The 20,952-nt window shown below is 34.1% G+C and overlaps 1 protein-coding gene across 1 annotated transcript; it reads left to right on the top strand.

Annotated features, from left to right (window-relative positions):
* Window positions 1-3,123: 3,123 nt before the first annotated feature.
* LOC149416748 (luciferin 4-monooxygenase-like) lies at window positions 3,124-20,952 on the top strand. The gene is made up of 11 exons (XM_089640939.1): window positions 3,124-3,349; window positions 4,407-4,614; window positions 7,641-7,836; window positions 8,090-8,209; window positions 8,872-9,061; window positions 9,412-9,552; window positions 9,660-9,785; window positions 10,288-10,371; window positions 11,055-11,201; window positions 16,066-16,231; window positions 20,486-20,952. Exons 1-11 carry the CDS (start codon window positions 3,239-3,241, stop codon window positions 20,611-20,613), a joined length of 1,617 nt encoding a protein of 538 aa, XP_089497065.1. The 5' UTR covers window positions 3,124-3,238; the 3' UTR covers window positions 20,614-20,952.

Below are 20,952 nucleotides of genomic sequence, written 5' to 3'. Positions count from 1 at the left end.
TGCTGTGAACTTTTAAAATGTCTTTCAAAAATTAAAAAAAAAATGGTTTGACTGAGAAATGAACCATCCTCCCTAATTGATGACCACCAAAAGTTGAAGATTGTAATGTATTGTCTCGACAACGAGTCGTATGTTCCGAGTTTCAGCCGGATATTATGTCGGGAAGAGGGTTCATTTCCACTTCAAAGTTGTGCATTCGTATTTAAAAAGTACATGTTTACTGGGTTGCGTAGTTAGTTTTGAGTGTGTGATATGGAATAGTTTGTTTGATCGTGTGGTTCGTACTGGACAGTGGAAATGATATATATAACAATCAACAATGAGTTCATGCCGTGCTGCCTAAATGAATAGGTTTGAACAATTATTACTGTTTCCTAACCCGGTAGGTACTAACATATTTTAGATAGCCAGTATGCGCACACATGCTACGATTTTCCGCGATACGATTAACGCACGTAACCTTAGTTACTGAAACAAAAACTACGAAAACATTTTACTACACTTAAAAAAAATCTTCTTTGAAAAACTTTATTAGAATTTGATTTCTATGTAAAACCACCTATAAAGTTTGTAATATAACACTGTGTAAGTACTACAGGACAGCGAACAATCTTAAAAATAAGTTTCTCTTTTTCTTTCTTCGCACTTTGAACCGATATATCAAAACACCTGGTAAGGTGAAGCCTTTTATAATACAAATGCAAATTATGACATAAACCAATCAATTAAACATTAATTAAGCTGCATCTTTTTATCAAAATAAACCAGAAACGATTGTAAAGAAATCACGCGTTAAATTTTGGCAATAATTGACAAATACGTACCAGATAGCAATGTCAACAAAGATATAAAACATTGTTTTAAAAAAATCAAGTCGAGATTTGGGATAAGTCACTAATGTTCAAAATATTATAAATCGACGATGGAAAGGCAAATGGGGTAAGCGACTATCAACAATAGTAAAAACATTTTTTTATTGTGATTTTTATTAAACGTAAACATATGTTTACAAGGCAAGATTTTATGCAAAGCACAAAGTAAAGTAAATTAGTATAAGCAATAACTATTAGCCTGAAGCACAAATAAAAAAATTGAAAATCTCGTTTTTCAATTCCCGTCGGCGACATTTATTTTTCTCGGATGATTTTTTTAATTTACATTTGTATTTCAGGCTAGTAATTATTGCTTATAATATTTTATCGTTTTTTATTGTAATAAAGTTTAAGTTGTATAACTCCATTTTTATGGTTATAAGTTTTAAGTTGTAGAACTTCATTTTTATTGTTATAAAGTTTAAGTTGTAGAACTCCATTTTTATTGTTATAAGGTTTAAGTTGTAGAACTCCATTTTTATTGTTATAAAGTTTAAGTAATAGAACTCCATTTTTATTGTTATAAAGTTTAAGTTGTAGAACTCCATTTTTATTATTATAAAGTTTAAGTAATAGAACTCCATTTTTATTGTTATAAAGTTTAAGTTGTAGAACTCCATTTTTATTATTATAAAGTTTAAGTTGTAGAACTCAATTTTTATTGTTATAAAGTTTAAGTTGTAGAACTCCATATTTATTGTTATAAAGTTTAAGTTGTAGAACTCCATCTTTCTTTTATATATTCAATTATTTAATTTATGTTTCATGATTCTTCGCCATCATAAGACTTTAGTTTTGTAAGTAATTAAATTAATTAATCAATAGTTCAGATTTGTTGGTAAAATTATATCGCATCTCTGAGTCACAATAGGTGTAGTTACCAATTTAATTGCATAATATTGTACTGAAAGGGCTAAGTGACAAATGACTGCTGAAGGACTAAGTGACAAATCGTAATGCGAAAAAGTGAAAACAGTTTTAGCTCTACGTCCAAAACTAATTAAGAAGCAAATGGTTTTAACTATTATAGGATGGTTCGTCAAAATTAAATAACTTAGTGGCACATAACTCTCTTTGCGTGACACTGTTTTTCCTAACTAGTACAAAAAGTATAGTGGTTTTAATATTTTCAGAATAGAGAGAAAACAGAAAGAGCGGAGAAATGGGTTCGGATCGAAAATATTATTTTTTTAAAGTTAAGTTTGTCCCCTTTTATCTTTCCAACCTTATACAGATATTATTACAGATCAATCTCTGTGACGTCACAAATATCCTTGACGTAGTTGATATAAAAATATATCAAGTGAGCAAAGTGTACAATGATAAATAATTTACTGTAAAAAACACCTGAGATTTGATAATTTTCATTGATTTGGCTAATAATAATAATAATTAGCAATCATCAATCACCAAATCAGTTCGTATTATTTTTAAAACAATTAAGGTTTTATCTCTAATTACAACACACATGGTGCTGATGATGCAAATAATGGGGACAATTCTGTAAAAAAACAAAAATGCATGTTTTAACATTATTTGAATTTATAATATTATTCGACACCTTTGGCACATTTCGAATGATTTAAAGGACACTGTCATCGAAAAATCAGTGACTAAAAATGTATTTTATTTATTAGATATTAAAAAATACAATAACAGAATACTGAATCTTTGACTGTCCAACTGGGAAGGTTTCCCGTTTCAGGACAATCGAAATGGTGAAGTAGGTAATTTAAAACAAATAAATAACAACAAATTCAATCATTGCAGAAATGAATTTTTACATAATATTACATTCATAAAATTGTGGAAATTACTTTCGTGTTTACAATATAAAAGATAAGTTAGGTAATCATTTTAATTTTTTTCATTGTCTCTAATACAAATACAAAATTGAACCAGCTCGTTATTTTACTATAGTTTTCAGAAAACAAAATTATCATAAAATGTTGATATCAGTAATACAAACTCGTTGATATTTGTAAAAGTTGATGACAACTTCATAATATAAAAAAATAGCGATGAATTACGTCAACTGAGTAATTATTATAGCAAAATTTTGATTAATTACTAAGATACTTCTCAGCCGCGAGATTAATTTAAATTATTTTTAACCATTGATTAATTATAATCGTATTTTTGGTAACTAGCAGAATAGGCCTCACATAGAGATGTAATTGATAGCCGAATCTCTAGAGGTTATAAAGTACCTGCCTGCCAAATCTTTCCTCATTATTTCGTTTGTTTCAAAGACAGAGCCATTTTGGGTCCTGATCGGAAAACTTTAGATTTCTAAAAAATTCTGATTGGTTTTACAATCATAAGTATAATCTAATTGTTTCGTAAAGACAGTGACAGAAGTAAACATGGACCAATTCGACGATAAAGCCATTGAAAAGCTGATGTCTGGCATCGACCAGCATCTCGGCAGAAATGCTTTGAAAAATATGAAGAAATACGCGCACATGACTCACCAGGTAATTTACATTATTTCACTTTTAACATTTAACCATTTCCCTAAACTTCAAGGATGACCAAAAATATGTGGTTAGTACAACGAGTGATCAAAAGAAATATTTAAAAGAAAACAAAAAGACAGAGTCCTCCTTAAAAATATTAAAATTTGGACTTAGTCATAGAGGTGATTTTATTTGTCAGTGTAGTTAAAGTGAGAATATTTTAGAACAGATTTTAAATTGGATGGATTTTATTTTTTCAATGCAGTTAAACTTAACATATCTTATTGTAGTAACGTTTTTAAAATTTTTAGACAAGGTACGAATTTCTTTTCGGTGTAGTTAAAGTGAAAAGATTTTAGAATTGTTTTTAAATTCGTTTGATGAAGTACGACTTTATTTTTCCATGCAATTAAAGTGAATATATTTTAGAATAGTATTTATATTGATGAAGTACGTTTTAATTTTGTCAGTGTAGTTAAAGTGAACATCTATTAGAATAGTTATTTGTTTTTAATTTTTTGGATGAGGACGGACTATATGGATGGAATATAAAGGGGAGATGAGGCTGAACGAAGAGCAGGCATCGATATAGGCCTCCGTGGTGGAAGGGTGAGGCCACTCCAGGTTGTTGCTGTTTTGGAAATGTACATTTCTAATGTAATACCTAATAATGGATCATTTTATACCAGTAGACAATCGCGTCGATTCTTTAGTTTCTTTTCGATTTAGAATCACACACGGACGTACGTTCATACCATGTAGAATGCCTTATATCATATATATTAAGCGAGCAATTGAGTTATTTTTTTTTAAAAAAAGGTTCCCGGGTAACGAATAACCTGACAATACATGAAAATCTCCTACTACCACCACAGTAAGCGAGAAATGTTGCTTGTGTTGTGATGGAGGACTTAGCCAGCCGAGCAATTGAACACACTACGCCTGGGTGGTACCCAAACGCGATGCCAACTCAGCCACTCAGAATTGGACAATAAATATATTTTCCAGTGAAACGTATGCTATGCGTAGCTTCTCAATCGTGGCCAGTATTTAAATGAGTGTTTCCTCTCCGCAGATCAACGTGACGTCTGGCCGTACTGAGACAAACCGGTCCATGAGGTTGCGGACCATCCGCGCTGCTCAGGAAATGAAGTCCAGGGGCATCGGTCTGAGCGATGTGGTGATGATTTGCGGAGTGAATCACGACGATATCGCCGTGCCCATCATTGGCTGCCTGTTCCTCGGCGCACCCGTCATGGCACTGTCCAACGACATGACCTATGGTAAGTCAGCAACTGGTTTTAACTGCAGAGGTGCTACTACAAATAACATTTGGGTTCATCGACAGGACTATCTCAAGCCTTGAGAGGGCCCCTGGGCACAATGAGTTTGGGGGCCGCTTCAATGGAAAAATTCTCTAGAATATCGTCTTGGCTCCTGTACTGAGTTTGGGACCCTTTTTGAAAGCCAAAAACATCCGGGAAAACAACCAAAATACAGTTCTGGGGCTTCCTCAGGTCGGAGGCCCTAGGCTGGTGCCCCGCGGGCCCTTGTGGTAAAGACGGAACTGTTCATCCACGCACTCTTCATGCGTCCTACAAGTTCCTAGATGATCCCATTTGCACACCATTATTATACTAAGCACCGATTCTTTCTTCTTGAGTCAGTTCCTCGTCGCTGAGGATCGTGAGCCTCACCCAATTTCCAATTTCCATGGTGGACAAGGGAATTTATCCCCCTTCACTTCTCGCGGTTCTGCACTGCATGAGCCAATGACACTGACGTACCGGACGCTAGTGATACTTGGTCACTCCATCGCATTGGTGACCCTCCTCTGCTATTCCTGCCAAACACTTTGCCATTGACCATGAGTTTCTTCAGATTGGATTCCTCAGTTTCGCGAGCAAGTTATCCAGAGAAGATTAGACAGACGATAGTCTGATTACCTATTGGTTATTATTCTTTTAGAATCGACTTAATTATTTACTCCTTCTCGAGTGAGGATACAATTACTAGGTGATGTATGTATCCCACAATGTCCAGTATTCGATTTTCCTGAAATTCATTAAAATTCCTTTCTGAATATTTATTCAAGTTTGTTGATGGCGAAGCTTTTTTCTTTTCCTGTCTTTTTGCTTAGTTGGAATTAAAATAAAATGGCTAATTAGTGTATTAAAATATAAGCATAAACTACTAAATAGTTTATTTTTAAATATAAATTTATAACGCATTTATGATAAACAACTTTTTGAGAAACAAGAAATATATTTTTTAAAACCATTTTGCGCTTAAATCGACCGTTTCTAGGCTCTGTTTGCCAAGTGTTATGCCTATTATATTTGTGGTGATATTGACTCACTAAAATAAACACATTTTTAGCTTGTGTATTCTTCAGAAACAGCAAAAACCCTCGATCAGAAAGCTGAGCTTTGTGAAATTTTCCCATTCCTGTTTCAAATAATTCCAAAATCGACTCATATTCTTTCAACTGCCAACATTATTCCCAAGGATGGTCATTTCATTACATTTATAGCATTGAAATATTTATTAATCCATAAAAATTTTCGAAATGTATCAAAACTCTGCCTAAAAGGAAAATTAACTATATCTTTTAGTTAATTTACATTTCATTTTTTTTTAATTCGATTATATTTTGTTTACTTGAAGTGTTTCAACATGAATGTCTTCTAAGATGAATATCAAAATATTGTAAGCTTTTCCATTTTATTATAACTTATGTTAGTTTGAAGGTGACTTTATTGATTTTAAAAGGCCTTTTCAGGGAAGATATTATCGTTATCTGATTGAATAAACTCAATCATTTGTTATGTTATCAATTATTATTTGTATTCACTTTGATTTAGCGTCCTTATGAATAGTGCCAAATAATGAGATGGGACAAAGATATGTTTTAAATACTTAAAATTTAACATACATAACATTTTATTTTTGTTGTTGATAATGTAATATTTCCTATCGGAATGAAAATCTAATCAATATCTATTGTTTTGCTGAGCACCGCGTGTTATTTTTATATAAAAATTTCATCCAAAGATTCAAAATGAAGATTGATTTTTCGTAATTATGTGATAAGGATTTGGTGTAGGCACAACACAGATATTTCAATAGATATTCAATAAATCGAAACAAATCAGAACTCTTATCATAACAATGTACTATTCTTCGGTGGAATCGCAGTTGGTTTAACTGACGGATGGATTTTTTTTTTTTTTTTTTTTTTTTTTATTATTTAACATTATAAATGATAACAATATGCAGACTTATAAATAATTTGTTCATTATTATTCTATTTCTCCATAAGTTGAGCTCCAGGAGCTCGTGTTTATGGGAGGAGTCTTTACATTTAGTTCTAATGATTTAACAATAATCAAAAACTTTTGAAATAAATACAAACATAATATTAACATAGGTACACAAATTAGAAAATTGTTTTTTTAAAGATAATTAAAATAATTCATCTTTTTACAGATTAAGTAAGCGTGAGGAAATTAAGGGTACAATATATCAAGAAAAATTTAGAAAAGTAGTTTTTTTTAAAGACAATCAAATTAATATATATTTTTTACAGATTGAGTAAGTGTAAGAAAATTAGGGGTACAATATATCATTTTCCAATTTTAGGGACATAATTAACTTTTTGAATTGTTCATAATTCACAGTTTCGGTTACACTAATTTTATTTTTGGACAATAATATATTGTACCATCTCACACCTAAATACGAATAGTGGTGCTGAGCCGTGGTCGTTCTAAGCATAGGAATGGCTATTTGTTTAGCATACTGATCGTCGGTATTCATACTGTGGATTTATATACAACGCTTACACAATACTTACCTGTTATCGAGGTCCTTGAAAAAGACAAACAGAATAAACATCATAATATTATGCGTTTCATTTTGTGCAAGTATTATCGGTGGCTATCAGTATACTTAATATTATATAATTCCTTATTGCATTACTTCCGGCGCCACATTGGACACTGGTATACTTGGATGAGTGGCGGCCCCTTCTTGGGTCATTTGGTCTTCGACAAGTAAAACATTATGCAATCAAAACAAATGGCTATATTCTTCAATAATTTGAATAATCGACGGCCTCAACGATTGGGGAGTAATGCTCTCATAGGGGGTTCGTATTCCATCCAAAAAGGGGAGATATGGCATGAAAGCGTACCGACTATCTTTTGTCTATTTTTTTGCTGTATCGTATTAATAATGGTTCATGTCCCATCTCGATTGTTTCTTTTAACAATAAATTAAACCAATTTATTTATAATTTGATTTCCAGGTGAGGTCAAGCACTTTGTCGAAATGGGAAAGCCAAAGATGCTCTTTTGCGACCCCTGCGTGTCCGCTCTGTTCCACCAGGTGTTGGATGATGTGGGTTCGAACATCGATATCGTCGTTTTCGGCGAGACTGCCAACGAAAGGTTCACTCCATTCGCAGATTTCCAGAAGAAAACTGGAACCGAAGAGAGCTTCGAGTAAGTAATAACATATATGGAAGACTTACAGAACTTATTTTCCTCAGGGCCTCCCTGTATGATGTAAAAAATTACTTACATTAAAAAATACATAAATCGTTGTTCATGTGGATCACCACAAATATTAACAACGTCTTTGTTTGAGTAATCAAATTTAGACAAAGCAAACATATTTTTTAGAATCTTATCCCATTCAGCAATATTTGATATATTTGTTAATTGATAAATAATTTAATTATTTTACACGATACAGGGTGACAGATTTCGACCCAGCTACAACCACCTCTTTCATCGTATTCTCAAGTGGAACTACCTCTCTGCCCAAGGGAATCTGCTTGAGTCATAGAAACTTCACATCGCAATTGTATCTACCGTAAGTTTATTTAGATTATTATTGTGCAAAAGTACGAAAATGGAGTATGATGCCAATAATCTATTAAACCTGAATCTTGAAAGACTATTTACTTATAAAAATGTATTTTGTCACTTAGAATATGCAGACAATGTATTTTTTTTATTTAAATGGTCATCTTGGAGAGCCTGTTATACACCTCGATCCAAACTCTAAAGTAGGAGAGGCAATCTAAAATGCAAAGGTTGCTTTAATTCACTTGATAACCAATCATTCATTTGATAAAGAACACCTCTGCCATAAGTCACCCCAAGAGGTTCGCTACGTTTGATGGCTTAGCAGGGGTTCCCGTGTTCACGGGTGAGGGTTGTCTACATCTGGGGGCATCTGCCCACACACTGCACCGCAGTGGGAGGGTTTGATTCATACGTCCGTCACTCCTAGTCACACTGACCCCCAGATTCCTACCCACCCATGATACCTTTTCCTTTCCAGAACCTCCTCTCCTTCTTTCCCCTAAAAAACCCTTCACGCAGCATCCCCAAAGATGACAGTGTGTATGTAATTTTGTATTGGCTATTTCGTGAGCTGGTACTTCCCAACTTTCTGCAATTTCTTCCCTTCCACCTCCAACATTCCCCAAATTGAGACACCATTGTTAATAAATTTCTCATTTGTAACAGTGCAGCAAATAAGAAGAACCTGGATTACGAGGGAGGCGCCCAGTCCGTGACAGTGCTGATCTATTCCACCACATTCTGGTTCTCTGGTGTCCTGGCCCTCCTGATGGCCGCCGTCATGGGCTACGTCAAGCTCTATACCCCCAACGCCTTCACCCCTGAAATCACCTTTGAGGCTGTCAAGGAATACAAAGTGAGTAAACGAAATGATCTCGCGTCTACTTCAAACATACTTTCCTACTTGCATCATTACTCATCTATTTCCCGAATCAAAGTCAAACGTGTGGGCTACTACACTATGGTGGCACCTCTAGCGTAAAGTACCAAATAACCAAAAGGTGATTTTCGCCTACACATTATTTGATTACATTTCAACGAATGCTGAATCTTCTACATGTGGACTAATGGCCTAGATGTGTTTTTAAAACCCCGAGATGAGTGTTATATTATGAAAAATTCAACAATCTTTCAGGGCGATCTTTTGGACTAAAAAAGATATGGTGAGCTAATTGTTTTAATTGAGGTGTTTCTTTCAATTTCTAGCCGCGAGTGATGCTGCTAACACCCACAGCAGTCATCTCCCTAATCAATCACCCAGGAATGGACAGCTGCGACCTGTCCAGCGTGTTTGCTTTCATGTGCGCTGGTGCTGCTCTGGCCCCGGAGAAGATGGAGGAACTACAGGTAAATATTATGGCATCCCATCTGACCAAATGAATTTTAAAATATTTTCAAAATAGAGATTTCTTACAGTCGATACCATTACTAATTAATTCAATTCTTTCTTGCAGAAACGAGTTCCCAAGGGAAGTGTAATGAACATGTACGGAATGACAGAAAGCACAGGCTCGATGTGCTACTCTCCTAAATATAAGCGTAACTCTTGTGGAGTGATGGGTCCATGGTTAAAGTCAAAGGTAATATTAATTTTATTCACTATACCTACTATCTTCATTGAAAAGACTAAGGATGGTTATTTCATAGAATTTGAAAATTAACATTGAAATTTAAAGAATTGTTCAAATTCTCTGAAATAATCCGTCCTTAGTTTAAAATTGAAGCTAACCTTATGATCCTAGATGTATTGTCAGACTTGTGCTAACTGGTTAACGGGCTCTACTGGCTGGCACGTTAATGTTCATGACATGGTTACCAAAAGTTGCACTTTGTGTCCTGACATTTACAACTTTTGTACCGTATTGCGTTTTCTCATCCTCTTTTAAAAACCGCTGTACAAAAAACATAGAACTGAAAATGTAAAAAGTCTTATCAAACCTTATCAATCTTCCTTGTTGAAGAAGCAATTTATTCAAATGTATTCCTCACGTCAATATAGATTTTCCTGATTGTGGGCACTGCGAGATTATTTATGTTTTCCTCCTATTTGTGTGTTTGGTTTTAATGTTTATTTGTTTTCAGATTGTTGACCCCGTCACCCTCAAGGAAATGCCCACCAATGAGGTCGGAGAGCTATGGATCAAGTCAGACTACACCCTGTTCCAGGTAAATTTTATAAAAACAGTACATCTACCAATTTGTGTTGTATTGTATATGCATTTGCGAAAACTCGTAAAAGATATAAACGAATATTTACCATGTATTCCCCTCATCAATAATTTATACTTTCGCAAAATTTTAAAGCTGTGGGTTGTAGATTTTACAGCGCTTGTAATAAAATACTCGCACCTAATTATAACTACAAAATTATTTTAGTTTAAAGTTCCTTCGAACTAATTTAATTATTCTCAGACGGAAAACGAACAGAACTTCTGAAAAGTTGATCTGATGATCAATTAGTTGAAAGGAGACAATAAGAAAGATTCCGCTTGTGAAAGATGTATACCCTTTAAACAGTAAAGTTCATAAAAGAGTTCACTAGGTACTTACTGAATGTATTCAATGTATTATTCAAATCGATCAATTTGAACAACTCCTTTTTGATTATTCTGAGCTAATTGACTGAGCGTAGTTTGGTTCTAAGTTAACTCATTTCATCTGTCTGTAAATTTTTGTATGTGTTCTGTGTCCGGTTAACCTTCTCAAGATGGTAGCCGTGTTTGATAGTACCTTTATGTTCCGCCAGATGAAATCAGAATAATCAACATTATGCGAAGTCTACTGTTCAGAGAACTACTCGTAAATAGTACTTACCTATAACAAGCAATATTTTTTGTTTTGCTTTTCAGGGCTACTACAACAACCCCGAAGATACTGCCGCGGCCTTCGGTGGAGACGGCTGGTTCCGTACCGGAGACTTGATGAAGGTCGATGAAGAAGGATTCTTCTTCATTGTCGACAGGTTGAAGGAGATCTTCAAGTGGCGCAATCACCACGTGAGTATTCGTAACTTTCTTACTTCCCTGTTAATGTCTAAACAACAAACATCCAGAAAGCACAAATTTAGTTAATTCATCCAAACAGTCTTACACTCCATCGCAACAATATGTTTAGATCCTATCTATTTAGGCCCTATCTGATTTTGCTGGCGTTTTGAATCCCAGGGTAAAGATTGTATGGTAAATGTGTGTTCGGAAACTCGCAGTACAAACGGAAAAGAAGTGAATCTACATCATATTTTGTGGCTTTCGTCTTCAAGTAAATCGAGTCCGAAGTTTATTTTGATTTTTAAATTTTTGTTTAATTTTTAGGTTTTTGTTTTGTTGAAATTAGAGGTTGACCCCTGCAGCGTTTCATATATGACCGGGCGTCCATATTTTAAACAGTATTTTTAGCTTTTTTTCTATTATGCGGAAATACGGTATTTTTTTACTTTAAAAAGAGAAATAATAATTCTCTCCAGTTTGCCTCTTATACTGGATGCCACTAATAAAATCCTAAAAATAGCCGAAATGAATAATTCATATTTCGCGTCGCTATCGTAACAATCGGTTTAACTTAAAGTATTTCATTTTTTTATTATATGAAGGAGACAAAAGTGAAGATACACTTTTCTTAAAAATTTCCCAAACAAAACGAATCTGTTTTCGAAATATCGACTTCGGTCATTTTTTCTACGATTGGAATGAAAAAATATGACTAGCGTTTTTGTCAACAATTTGATATTAAAATTTTATTATTTAGAAATAGTATTTGAAATACACAGAAAATATTGCAAACTGAACAAAAGTGTTGAAAGTCCTGAAGGGTTAATGTCAGCTGTTTAACGGCCGCTGTTCCCAATCCTAATAATCAAATTCTAAGCGAATCACCACTGCACTACGTAATTCCCCGCTCAGTCTAAGCCAGCCGGACAGCTGGATTAGCTATTTAAGCAATATGTAAGGAAAAAGCTAGTTACAAAAAGTGTCGACAGAGTGAAAAAATACCGCGAATCAATGATCAAATGTCACTCTGACAATCGACAGTCGCGCTCCTTTCAGTTTTTTTGTGTTGCATTTGTCATTATCGTTTTAAAATGGATAGAGAAGTTTTAGACATTTTAGATATACTAGATATTGCGGAATGGGCCGAAGTAATTGATGAAAACATCGGGTTATACAGGCGGCGACAGGGTGTGGATGTCAATTACATCGAACTATTTATTTATTTATTAATTTACGGACAATATGTCCATTAAAACCATAATATTGACACGAATAAGAAAACATAGATGACAGTGAATGGAGAGTACATGTATGTGAAGGGCAAAGACAATGTAAAATAGAAAAAGTACATATAGAAAATAACTACAAATGAATTAAATGACAAAGAATTTTTTGACCGTTTTCGTATGACGAAAACGTGTTTTTTGTATATTTTGAACCTAATTGAGGAGAATTTAATTTTATTTACGCAAGTGTCATTTTTGGGATGAATGTGCGAAATATTTTGCCCTTACCTCATGTCAGATCTGAAAACCTTTCTATTCTATCAATTTAATGTTATTCTTCGCACGCTTTGCTTTGATCTCCATTTTAAGGTTTGTTTGGGTTTGTTTTGCTGTCGCACGGAGAAAAAACTTACGTCGATTTGCCAAATCAAATGGGAAGTCCCGATTGTGGCATCACGTTCAAGTTGTCACTTTATTTTTAATATATTATATACGTTAGTTTATGATACCAGTTTATGCATAACGGTATTTAAAAGAAGTAATGTGTATTAGGGTGTATCGATTTTTAACTTTTTTTTTGTTTTCAAATTCCAAGTTGAAATAAAGTTGCTACTAGGTACCACAACTTACCACAATTTTTTTTGGATTTTTAAAAAAATGTTTAGGTCTCCCGCACAAGGCCTAAAGTTTTAATTTTTTTCAAAAAATATCAATTTTTTTTTTAATTTAAAAAAATAAATTCATAACTTTTTTGTTTATTCCAAGTTAAAAAACAGTAATATTAGGGCATAAAAATAAGTACGAAATGGTTTTTTTTAATAAAATATGGTATTTTGGTCTCCCGCACAAGCCCTAAAGTTTGTTAATTTTGATGAAATTTTGTAATTTTGTGTACATATATGAACCATGTTTTTTTTTAAGTTTAAGCCACCGGAATTAATTGTACTTTTCTTACAGAAGGCATAAAATGAGACAATATATATATACATAATTCTTATATACATACAGTAAAAATATATACCACATATATACTATATATATATATATATATAATATGTTTTATACCTGAAAAAAGATAGTTGGACGGTGTAAATTGTATGAGAAAGGTGTTGAAAGAAACTAATGTTATTTGCTATTACTGTTGTTTTTTACAAAAGTATAAAAGGTTATAACATGTCATAAAATGTAGTATAAAAACTAAGTACAAAATGTTGCTGATTACTTTCCATACGACATGAGTGGCAGTTTTCTTGTTCTACTGCAAATTTACTGACTTGTTTAAGTATTCGTCCTTTCATCTTGGCTTCAAAACCTTAAATCAAAATTATGTAAAGTTTTTACATAGGCCTAGTGAAAATTTTATAAATGTTATTACAGTTCCCAAATAAAATTTCAATTTAATATGGAAGACAGTATGATAAAGACGTTATTTAGAAACATAACTACAAAATAGTCGAAAAAAACTTACTTAAATTCTAATCCTTTGCAGAGGTTTTGTACTGGCTCTTGGTCTCGAATGTAGGTAACTCTTTACGGTCTTCCAGTCTGGCACGGATAAAACTATCTCTTTCGATTAGCCCACATACTCGCTTCAAAGCTTCTGTGACTTCCTTGACAATTCGTTCCACCGCTTGAGTGTGAGAAGGAATTCTAAATTCAACCCTTCCACTTCTGCCAGTTTCCGCAATTGACTCCAACTCTTCTAGGCTCATATCAGTAACAAGAGGGGGTTCGGTTACTGAAGTGGATTTCCAGTCAATCATATCTATATAGTCTTCGGCATCAAAATTGATCTGAGGGGGTTTAAATACCCTTACCACTTTCCTTACGGTTGAGCGAGCTTTCTGGATTCTCTTATAAGCCAAGGCTCTGATATGTTTTCGTTCATCGAACAGCATAGCTATCAAAACATGCTCTGGGTGAGCCATGAAAGCATTTATCTGTAACGTTGCATGGACGACTTTTCTTAGCTCATCTACCAAGTAATTGCTGAAAAGAATCATTTAAAAAAAATGAATGGAAGCTTGCAGGATTTGGGGATTGCACTTAATTGAGAACCATGATGGTATGTAGACCTTCATCATGAACTCTGCAAGCTTTCTTAGCTGAGGGGTCGGATCATCGGTGGCTACATACAAACGAAGGACTCGATTTGCCAGAGTAAGCCACCTGGCGTGCGAGATGTTGCCGGGGTTTCGTTTGGCCAACTCTTCAGCAATAGAATTGTCTTCCATATTAAATTGAAATTTCATTTGGGAACTGTAATAACATTTATAAAATTTTCACTAGGCCTATGTAAATACTATACATAACTTTGATTTAAGGTTTTGAAGCCAAGATGAAAGGACGAATACTTAAACAAGTCAGTAAATTTGCAGTAGAACAAGAAAACTGCCACTCATGTCGTATGGAAAGTAATCAGCAACATTTTGTACTTAGTTTTTATACTACATTTTATGACATGTTATAACCTTTTATACTTTTGTAAAAAACAACAGTAATATCAAATAACATTAGTTTCTTTCAACACCTTTCTCATACAATTTACACCGTCCAACTATCTTTTTTCAGGTATAAAACATATTATATATATATATATATAGTATATATGTGGTATATATTTTTACTGTATGTATATAAGAATTATGTATATATATATTGTCTCATTTTATGCCTTCTGTAAGAAAAGTACAATTAATTCCGGTGGCTTAAACTTAAAAAAAACATGGTTCATATATGTACACAAAATTACAAAATTTCATCAAAATTAACAAACTTTAGGGCTTGTGCGGGAGACCAAAATACCATATTTTATTAAAAAAAACCGTTTCGTACTTATTTTTATGCCCTAATATTACTGTTTTTTAACTTGGAATAAACAAAAAAGTTATGAATTTATTTTTTTAAATTAAAAAAAAAATTGATATTTTTTGAAAAAAATTAAAACTTTAGGCCTTGTGCGGGAGACCTAAACATTTTTTTAAAAATCCAAAAAAAATTGTGGTAAGTTGTGGTACCTAGTAGCAACTTTATTTCAACTTGGAATTTGAAAACAAAAAAAAAGTTAAAAATCGATACACCCTAATGTGTATTAATAAGAGCTACAATAATTAACTCTTTCATATTAATTTAACATAGAAAGTTTTTAATTTGATGTCATTTTATTGTCTATGGTAATGTGCGGTAGTGTGTGGGGCTACTTAAGATTTTCAAAGATAAAATGATTGGGAACAACGCAAATCGAACATTCCCTACAAAATGCTTAAAAATCGCTTGGCTGAGCAAAAACAAAGATTTGAACTTAGATAACGATTAAAAAGTTGGGAACAGCGGCCCTTATGTATTGCGTCAAAGCATAGAACAAGCTTCAAAAGTTTTTTTAACCCTACATTTGCCAAACAAAAAGAAAAAGTAAAAAAAAAACGTAAAATATAGAATCACCAGTTTCTCACTTGTAATACAAGTTTATGGATACGATTTAAAGGCTGGTTTTTAGTCTTCATGGACGTCGACGATTACATCCGGTTCTAATACAGCTCGTTCAAAAACAAGAGACCTTTCCTTGATCGTCTGGAATGAATAAGACGAGCGTCTGCGTACCTTCTTTTGCTTGCGGTCTAGCTATAATTTGCAATGCTTCATTCCAGATTGCCCCCGCAGAGCTGGAGAAGGAAATCGCCAAGGTGCCCGGAGTGGAGCAGTGCTGCGTGGTGGGCAAGCCTCACCCCGAGGAAGGTGACCTCGCTCTGGCCTTTGTGGAGAAACAGCCCGGAGCCATCGTGACGGCACAGCAAGTCAAGGACATCGTCGCAGGTAATTCAACTAATCAAATTACAGAATTCAAAATACAGCACGCACGCTCTCCCAAAACTACTTTAGTTCATTTTATCCATCTAACATAGGGCCGATATCTCAGTATTATTTAGTAATAGTATAATAGGCCAGTGCAATTAGCGATTCGCGATCGAAGTAATTCCGGTAGTCCCAAATTTTTTATATGTTATATAAACTGATCCCCTGATGTAAAATCTGATTTTCCGACCTTGGCGCACCTGTGCTCGCGCCGCCATTTTGAAAAAACTGGCCGAAATCGGGCCAAAATCTAGTTTTTCCCAAATATCTCATTTCCAATGCAAATTTCGGCTAAAATATCTTAACAAGTATAATAGAACATAAAATAATCTACAACTTTTGCTACGGCAAATTTCTTCTATCTCTAATAGGTACCGAGGTAGAAAGTCGTAAAGGTGCGTATATTTTTGAAAAAACAAGTTTTTTGCGCGACTAGGTTTGGTTTTTTATAAATACCTCGTTTCCAGTACAATTTTGTGAAAAATTTATTGATAATAATTTTGTATAAAATAAAATTTCGTTAAAGAAATAGGTATATAATTTATATTTTTTTATCTCTATTACGTATCCAAACTCTAAGCAACCAAAACCAGGCCAAAAATTGAAACAGAGGTTAGGTGTTTTAAACTTGGCATTCCTTGATTTTATTTTTCTTTAACAATTATTGTTCTAAGAACATATACGTTGACAACAATCGTCATGCCTGTGTCAGACCTAGCTATAAATATAGTAGATAGACTATTTCAGCATATCGGTCGCCATACATTCCCAATGGGAAGACCACTAAAATTGGCCAAGCCACTACATTTGTGCTCGCAGCTTGGTCTGACATGCCTATCAACGTAATCACAACATACATTTAAGATTATTAATACAATTAAGATGATAAGGTACATAAAAAAGATAAAAAATTGGCATTTTCGTAAAATTAACATTTATTGACATTCTTTTCTTTATTAGTTAAGTTCTCAGCATAACAAAAAATAATATTAATGGTAGATCAGTTTAGACAGAAGTACGAGCCCTTGACTATAGTTTCTTACTTCTGGCCCTGAATAGCTTCTTCATCTGTCTCATCACCCAAATTTGTGGCGACTGGGTCATCATATTCCTCGTCATCGTCATCAACGAAGGCTTCTACAGCATTCTCGCAGGAGTTGCCATTGCAATGAATGCAGAGTAGGGAACATTTCAAACCCGACTTTCTGCAGGTGCACTTTCCAGCGCAACCTTTTTTGCATTGACATGATATGAAGTTCAGCAAGGCCTGAGGTGCAGCTTCCTTCAACATTGTTACTGGAGTAAGTAACCCAACAGCATCCTTTTTCCACCCCCATTCAGTCGGATCTTTATCGTGATCAAGCCAAGTTTGCACTTGCAAGTATGTTCTTGAAGCGTGTTGCTGGACTGCATCTTTGGTGGGTGGTAGCCTGGATAAATTGAATTTGTTCTTTTTCACTCCTTTGACAAAAATGATGTACCTTAAATTTTCCAAATTTGATTTCTCGTTGCCGCCATACAAAAGTGCAAATAGTTGTTCGGCAGCCAAAGTGATTGTTTCTTTTGCTTTTGGGTCTTGAAATACACGAACAAGTTCATTTACTGAGTGGTTCTTGAGAAGAATATTACAAAATTTGTGTTTGCCTTGACCGAACGGAGCTCCAGTTGTATCGCAACCACTTATGGCATGAAGGAATAAAATGTTTTCAACTATTTCAATGTGTTTAAAACATTTGTTCCAGTACAACGCGTTAGGTGATTTACCTTTTCCAACTTTTTGGTAATATACGTTGGGAGGTGAGAGAGCTGTAAGGAGTACCAGCAGATCAATATCCTGACCAAAGATTATGACTACATCATGTGAGATGACAACGAATTTGCTGTGTTCACTATGAGAACGTCAGCATCCTCTTCAGCTTGTACTGTCGTTATGTGGGATCGTGCAAATGAGGTTCCGAGTAGGGAAATAAAACGAGACTTGTTCTTCTCATTTCCCCGAAACTTTTCCTGTGGCACTTGTGGGTGCATGCTTTCAAAAAACAAAACTTCAGCAGAAGTTGTAACTTTAGTGCTTTTCTTTTCCATAAAATCTGGGTATCCATCGAATACCACTACTGCATTGGATCCATAATGATTTTGTACATACCTGACATATTGCTGGAAAATTACTGAAAAAGGTTGAACACGAACCCATACAACTTTGTGCAGTAAATATCCTCCATCAATTACGTGTATTTTAGTGCTTCCCAGTTCTGTATTATTTGGTAGAGGGTTGAATGATGAATAAAATATAGACTTCGTTCCTTTGCGCATACCTTCCTCTGAGAAAAGAGACAATGGTACCGGAGAGAGTTCATATTGAATAGCATTAATGGATCTACTGCCATAGTCACACCCTGATTTTTGACACTGCTGGTCACCGCCGCAAGAGAAACTATCGCATCATTACGTTTTAAGTGTAGTTTTCCTCAGTTCTGGTTGATAACTTTAGACATAGCTAATTTCCCCATCTTTTAAGCCATGTGACAAGTGACTTTGCTATCCCCGATTGTGCCACTGCTAATAGACATTATCACGTTTGTTTTAGGAAATGGTTCATGGCAAGCAAACCAATCAATGAGAGTTTGAACGTCTCGATCATCCCTCTTAATTCTTGTAGGCCTCATCTCTACATGTTGCTCTGACGTTCCTGATTCAATCCCACAGAATGACTCGATACCCTCACAAATGTTATGCAGATAAACGAATCCAGCAGTCCAACGAAGGATGGAACTGTCTGTGAAGGGAACCGAAGGGGAGGAGTAGAAGGGTGGGGGGGTAGTCCCCCCCATACCGAAGTGCCCTCTAGTAAATTTATAGATGTATGTATTTAAAAATGCAAACAAAAATCTAATAGCGTGATAATAAACCGTGATAGATTTTCTGTGCGTACCTACCTAGATTTGTTTATTCTATAAAAAAAATCGGTAAAAAAAAACTATATAAACATAAAAACTGCACACCTTTTTTTGAAATTTTATGTTCTACATAATTAGTATCAATAAAATTTTCATGAAATTCCACTGGAAACGAGGTATTTATAAAAAACCAAACCTAGTCGCGCAAAAAACTTGTTTTTTCAAAAATATACGCACCTTTACGACTTTCTACCTCGGTACCTATTAAAGATAGAAGACATTTATTTTAACAAAAGTTGTAGGTTATTTTATGTTCTATTATACTTGTTCAAATACTTTAGCCAAAATTTGCATTGGAAATGAGATATTTGAGAAAAACTAGATTTTGGCCCGATTTCGGCCAGTTTTTTCAAAATGGCGGCGCGAGCACAGGTGCGCCAAGGTCGGAAACTCAGATTTTACATCAGGGGATCAGTTTATATAAAATATAAAAAAATTGGGACTACCGGAATTACTTCGATCGCGACCCCCTTTTTGGCGCTAATTGCACTGGCCTATAATGATTCTTAGCGAATTCTCTATAGCGAACCTGAAATTGTGAACTTCAGTATCAAAAATGGCCATCTCCAAAAAAGTACCTTTTGATGAAAAAAGTGAATATTTCAATAGAGAATAAGTTACCGGTGATAGTTGAAAATGTGATTTTTTGGATTTGTCCAATTTTGAATAATAATACATTATGGGAGTGAAGTCATGGTGATGGACACCATAAATAAATTACTGGCTAGATCGATATCTTCGGGCTTTTTGTATGAAAAAAATGGTCCTAAAAACATAGATATGCCAATATATAGACAGTACAATTCTCATTTGGAGCCTACTTATTATACTATACAGAAATGAAAAATTCTGAAGTTTATTCCATAGACTTTCAGAGTTTTCATTGGTGGATATAGTTATATAGTATAGGCAACCATATGACGTCACAACATTCACGGTTCCAATTTTCGATCGGAGTTCCCCCCTGATAGACACCACATGGACGCTGCAAGGCTACTATAAAAGTATTATCAAGAAGGAGATAGCAATAAAATATAAGCAAAAACTAACTATTTAAGTAGGTACCTACTTAAAAATAATAGTTTGGCCCTAATAATCTCGAATAATATATGATGTATTTCCGTTATTGTCACGTGTAAATTTATCTCAATAATAAATCAATAGTTGGGCGTACATGTTCGTGAATTAAACAAATTATGCCCCTTTTTCGTTTACTAAGAATGAAAGAAATTAATAAGTAAATTTATTTAACTTTCAGCAAATCTTTCCGCAACCAAGCAGTTGAGAGGAGGAGTCATATTCGTGGACAAGCTGCCCCTCACCCACTCAGGAAAGATCGACAGGAAAGCTGTTAATAATTGGAAGAACTCCTTCGTCCCCGAATAACTTCATCTGCTTAAAAAATGTACATTCCAACTACCGCCTATTAAATTGTGTATTTGATTTTTCCAAAAACATAACTTAACATTAATATTATTATTTCATTTGGTTAGTAAAAATGTATGACGTATGACCTGATATAATCGTACGAATTCAAAATAACAGATGCTGTTAAATTTTTTTCATGTTGTAAGCGCTTATAACCTGATAAAAATACTTATATAATATATATTAATTTAATTATATATTTCATTAAACGACGTGTTATTATGTATTTTATTTTGGTTGGTTTTTCTGCCATTTGAACCCAATCTTGCTCGATTTTTATTATATATATATTTTATT

The sequence above is a fragment of the Hesperophylax consimilis genome, chromosome 16 (genome assembly GCF_061612785.1).
Source record: "Hesperophylax consimilis isolate HC1 chromosome 16, BYU_Hcon_1.0, whole genome shotgun sequence".
NCBI lineage: Eukaryota > Metazoa > Arthropoda > Insecta > Trichoptera > Limnephilidae > Hesperophylax > Hesperophylax consimilis.
Note: the sequence above shows the minus strand (reverse complement) of the source record. Positions and strands in the feature narration are given on the sequence as shown.

Coding starts and splice junctions, on each gene's coding strand:
- LOC149416748 (XM_089640939.1), top strand. CDS start 3,239: ATGGACCAATTCGACGATAAAGCCATTGAAAAGCTGATGTCTGGCATC. Junction 4,615..7,640: donor GTCCAACGACATGACCTATG/GTAAGTCAGCAA, acceptor TTTGATTTCCAG/GTGAGGTCAAGCACTTTGTC. Junction 9,553..9,659: donor AGAAGATGGAGGAACTACAG/GTAAATATTATG, acceptor TCTTTCTTGCAG/AAACGAGTTCCCAAGGGAAG.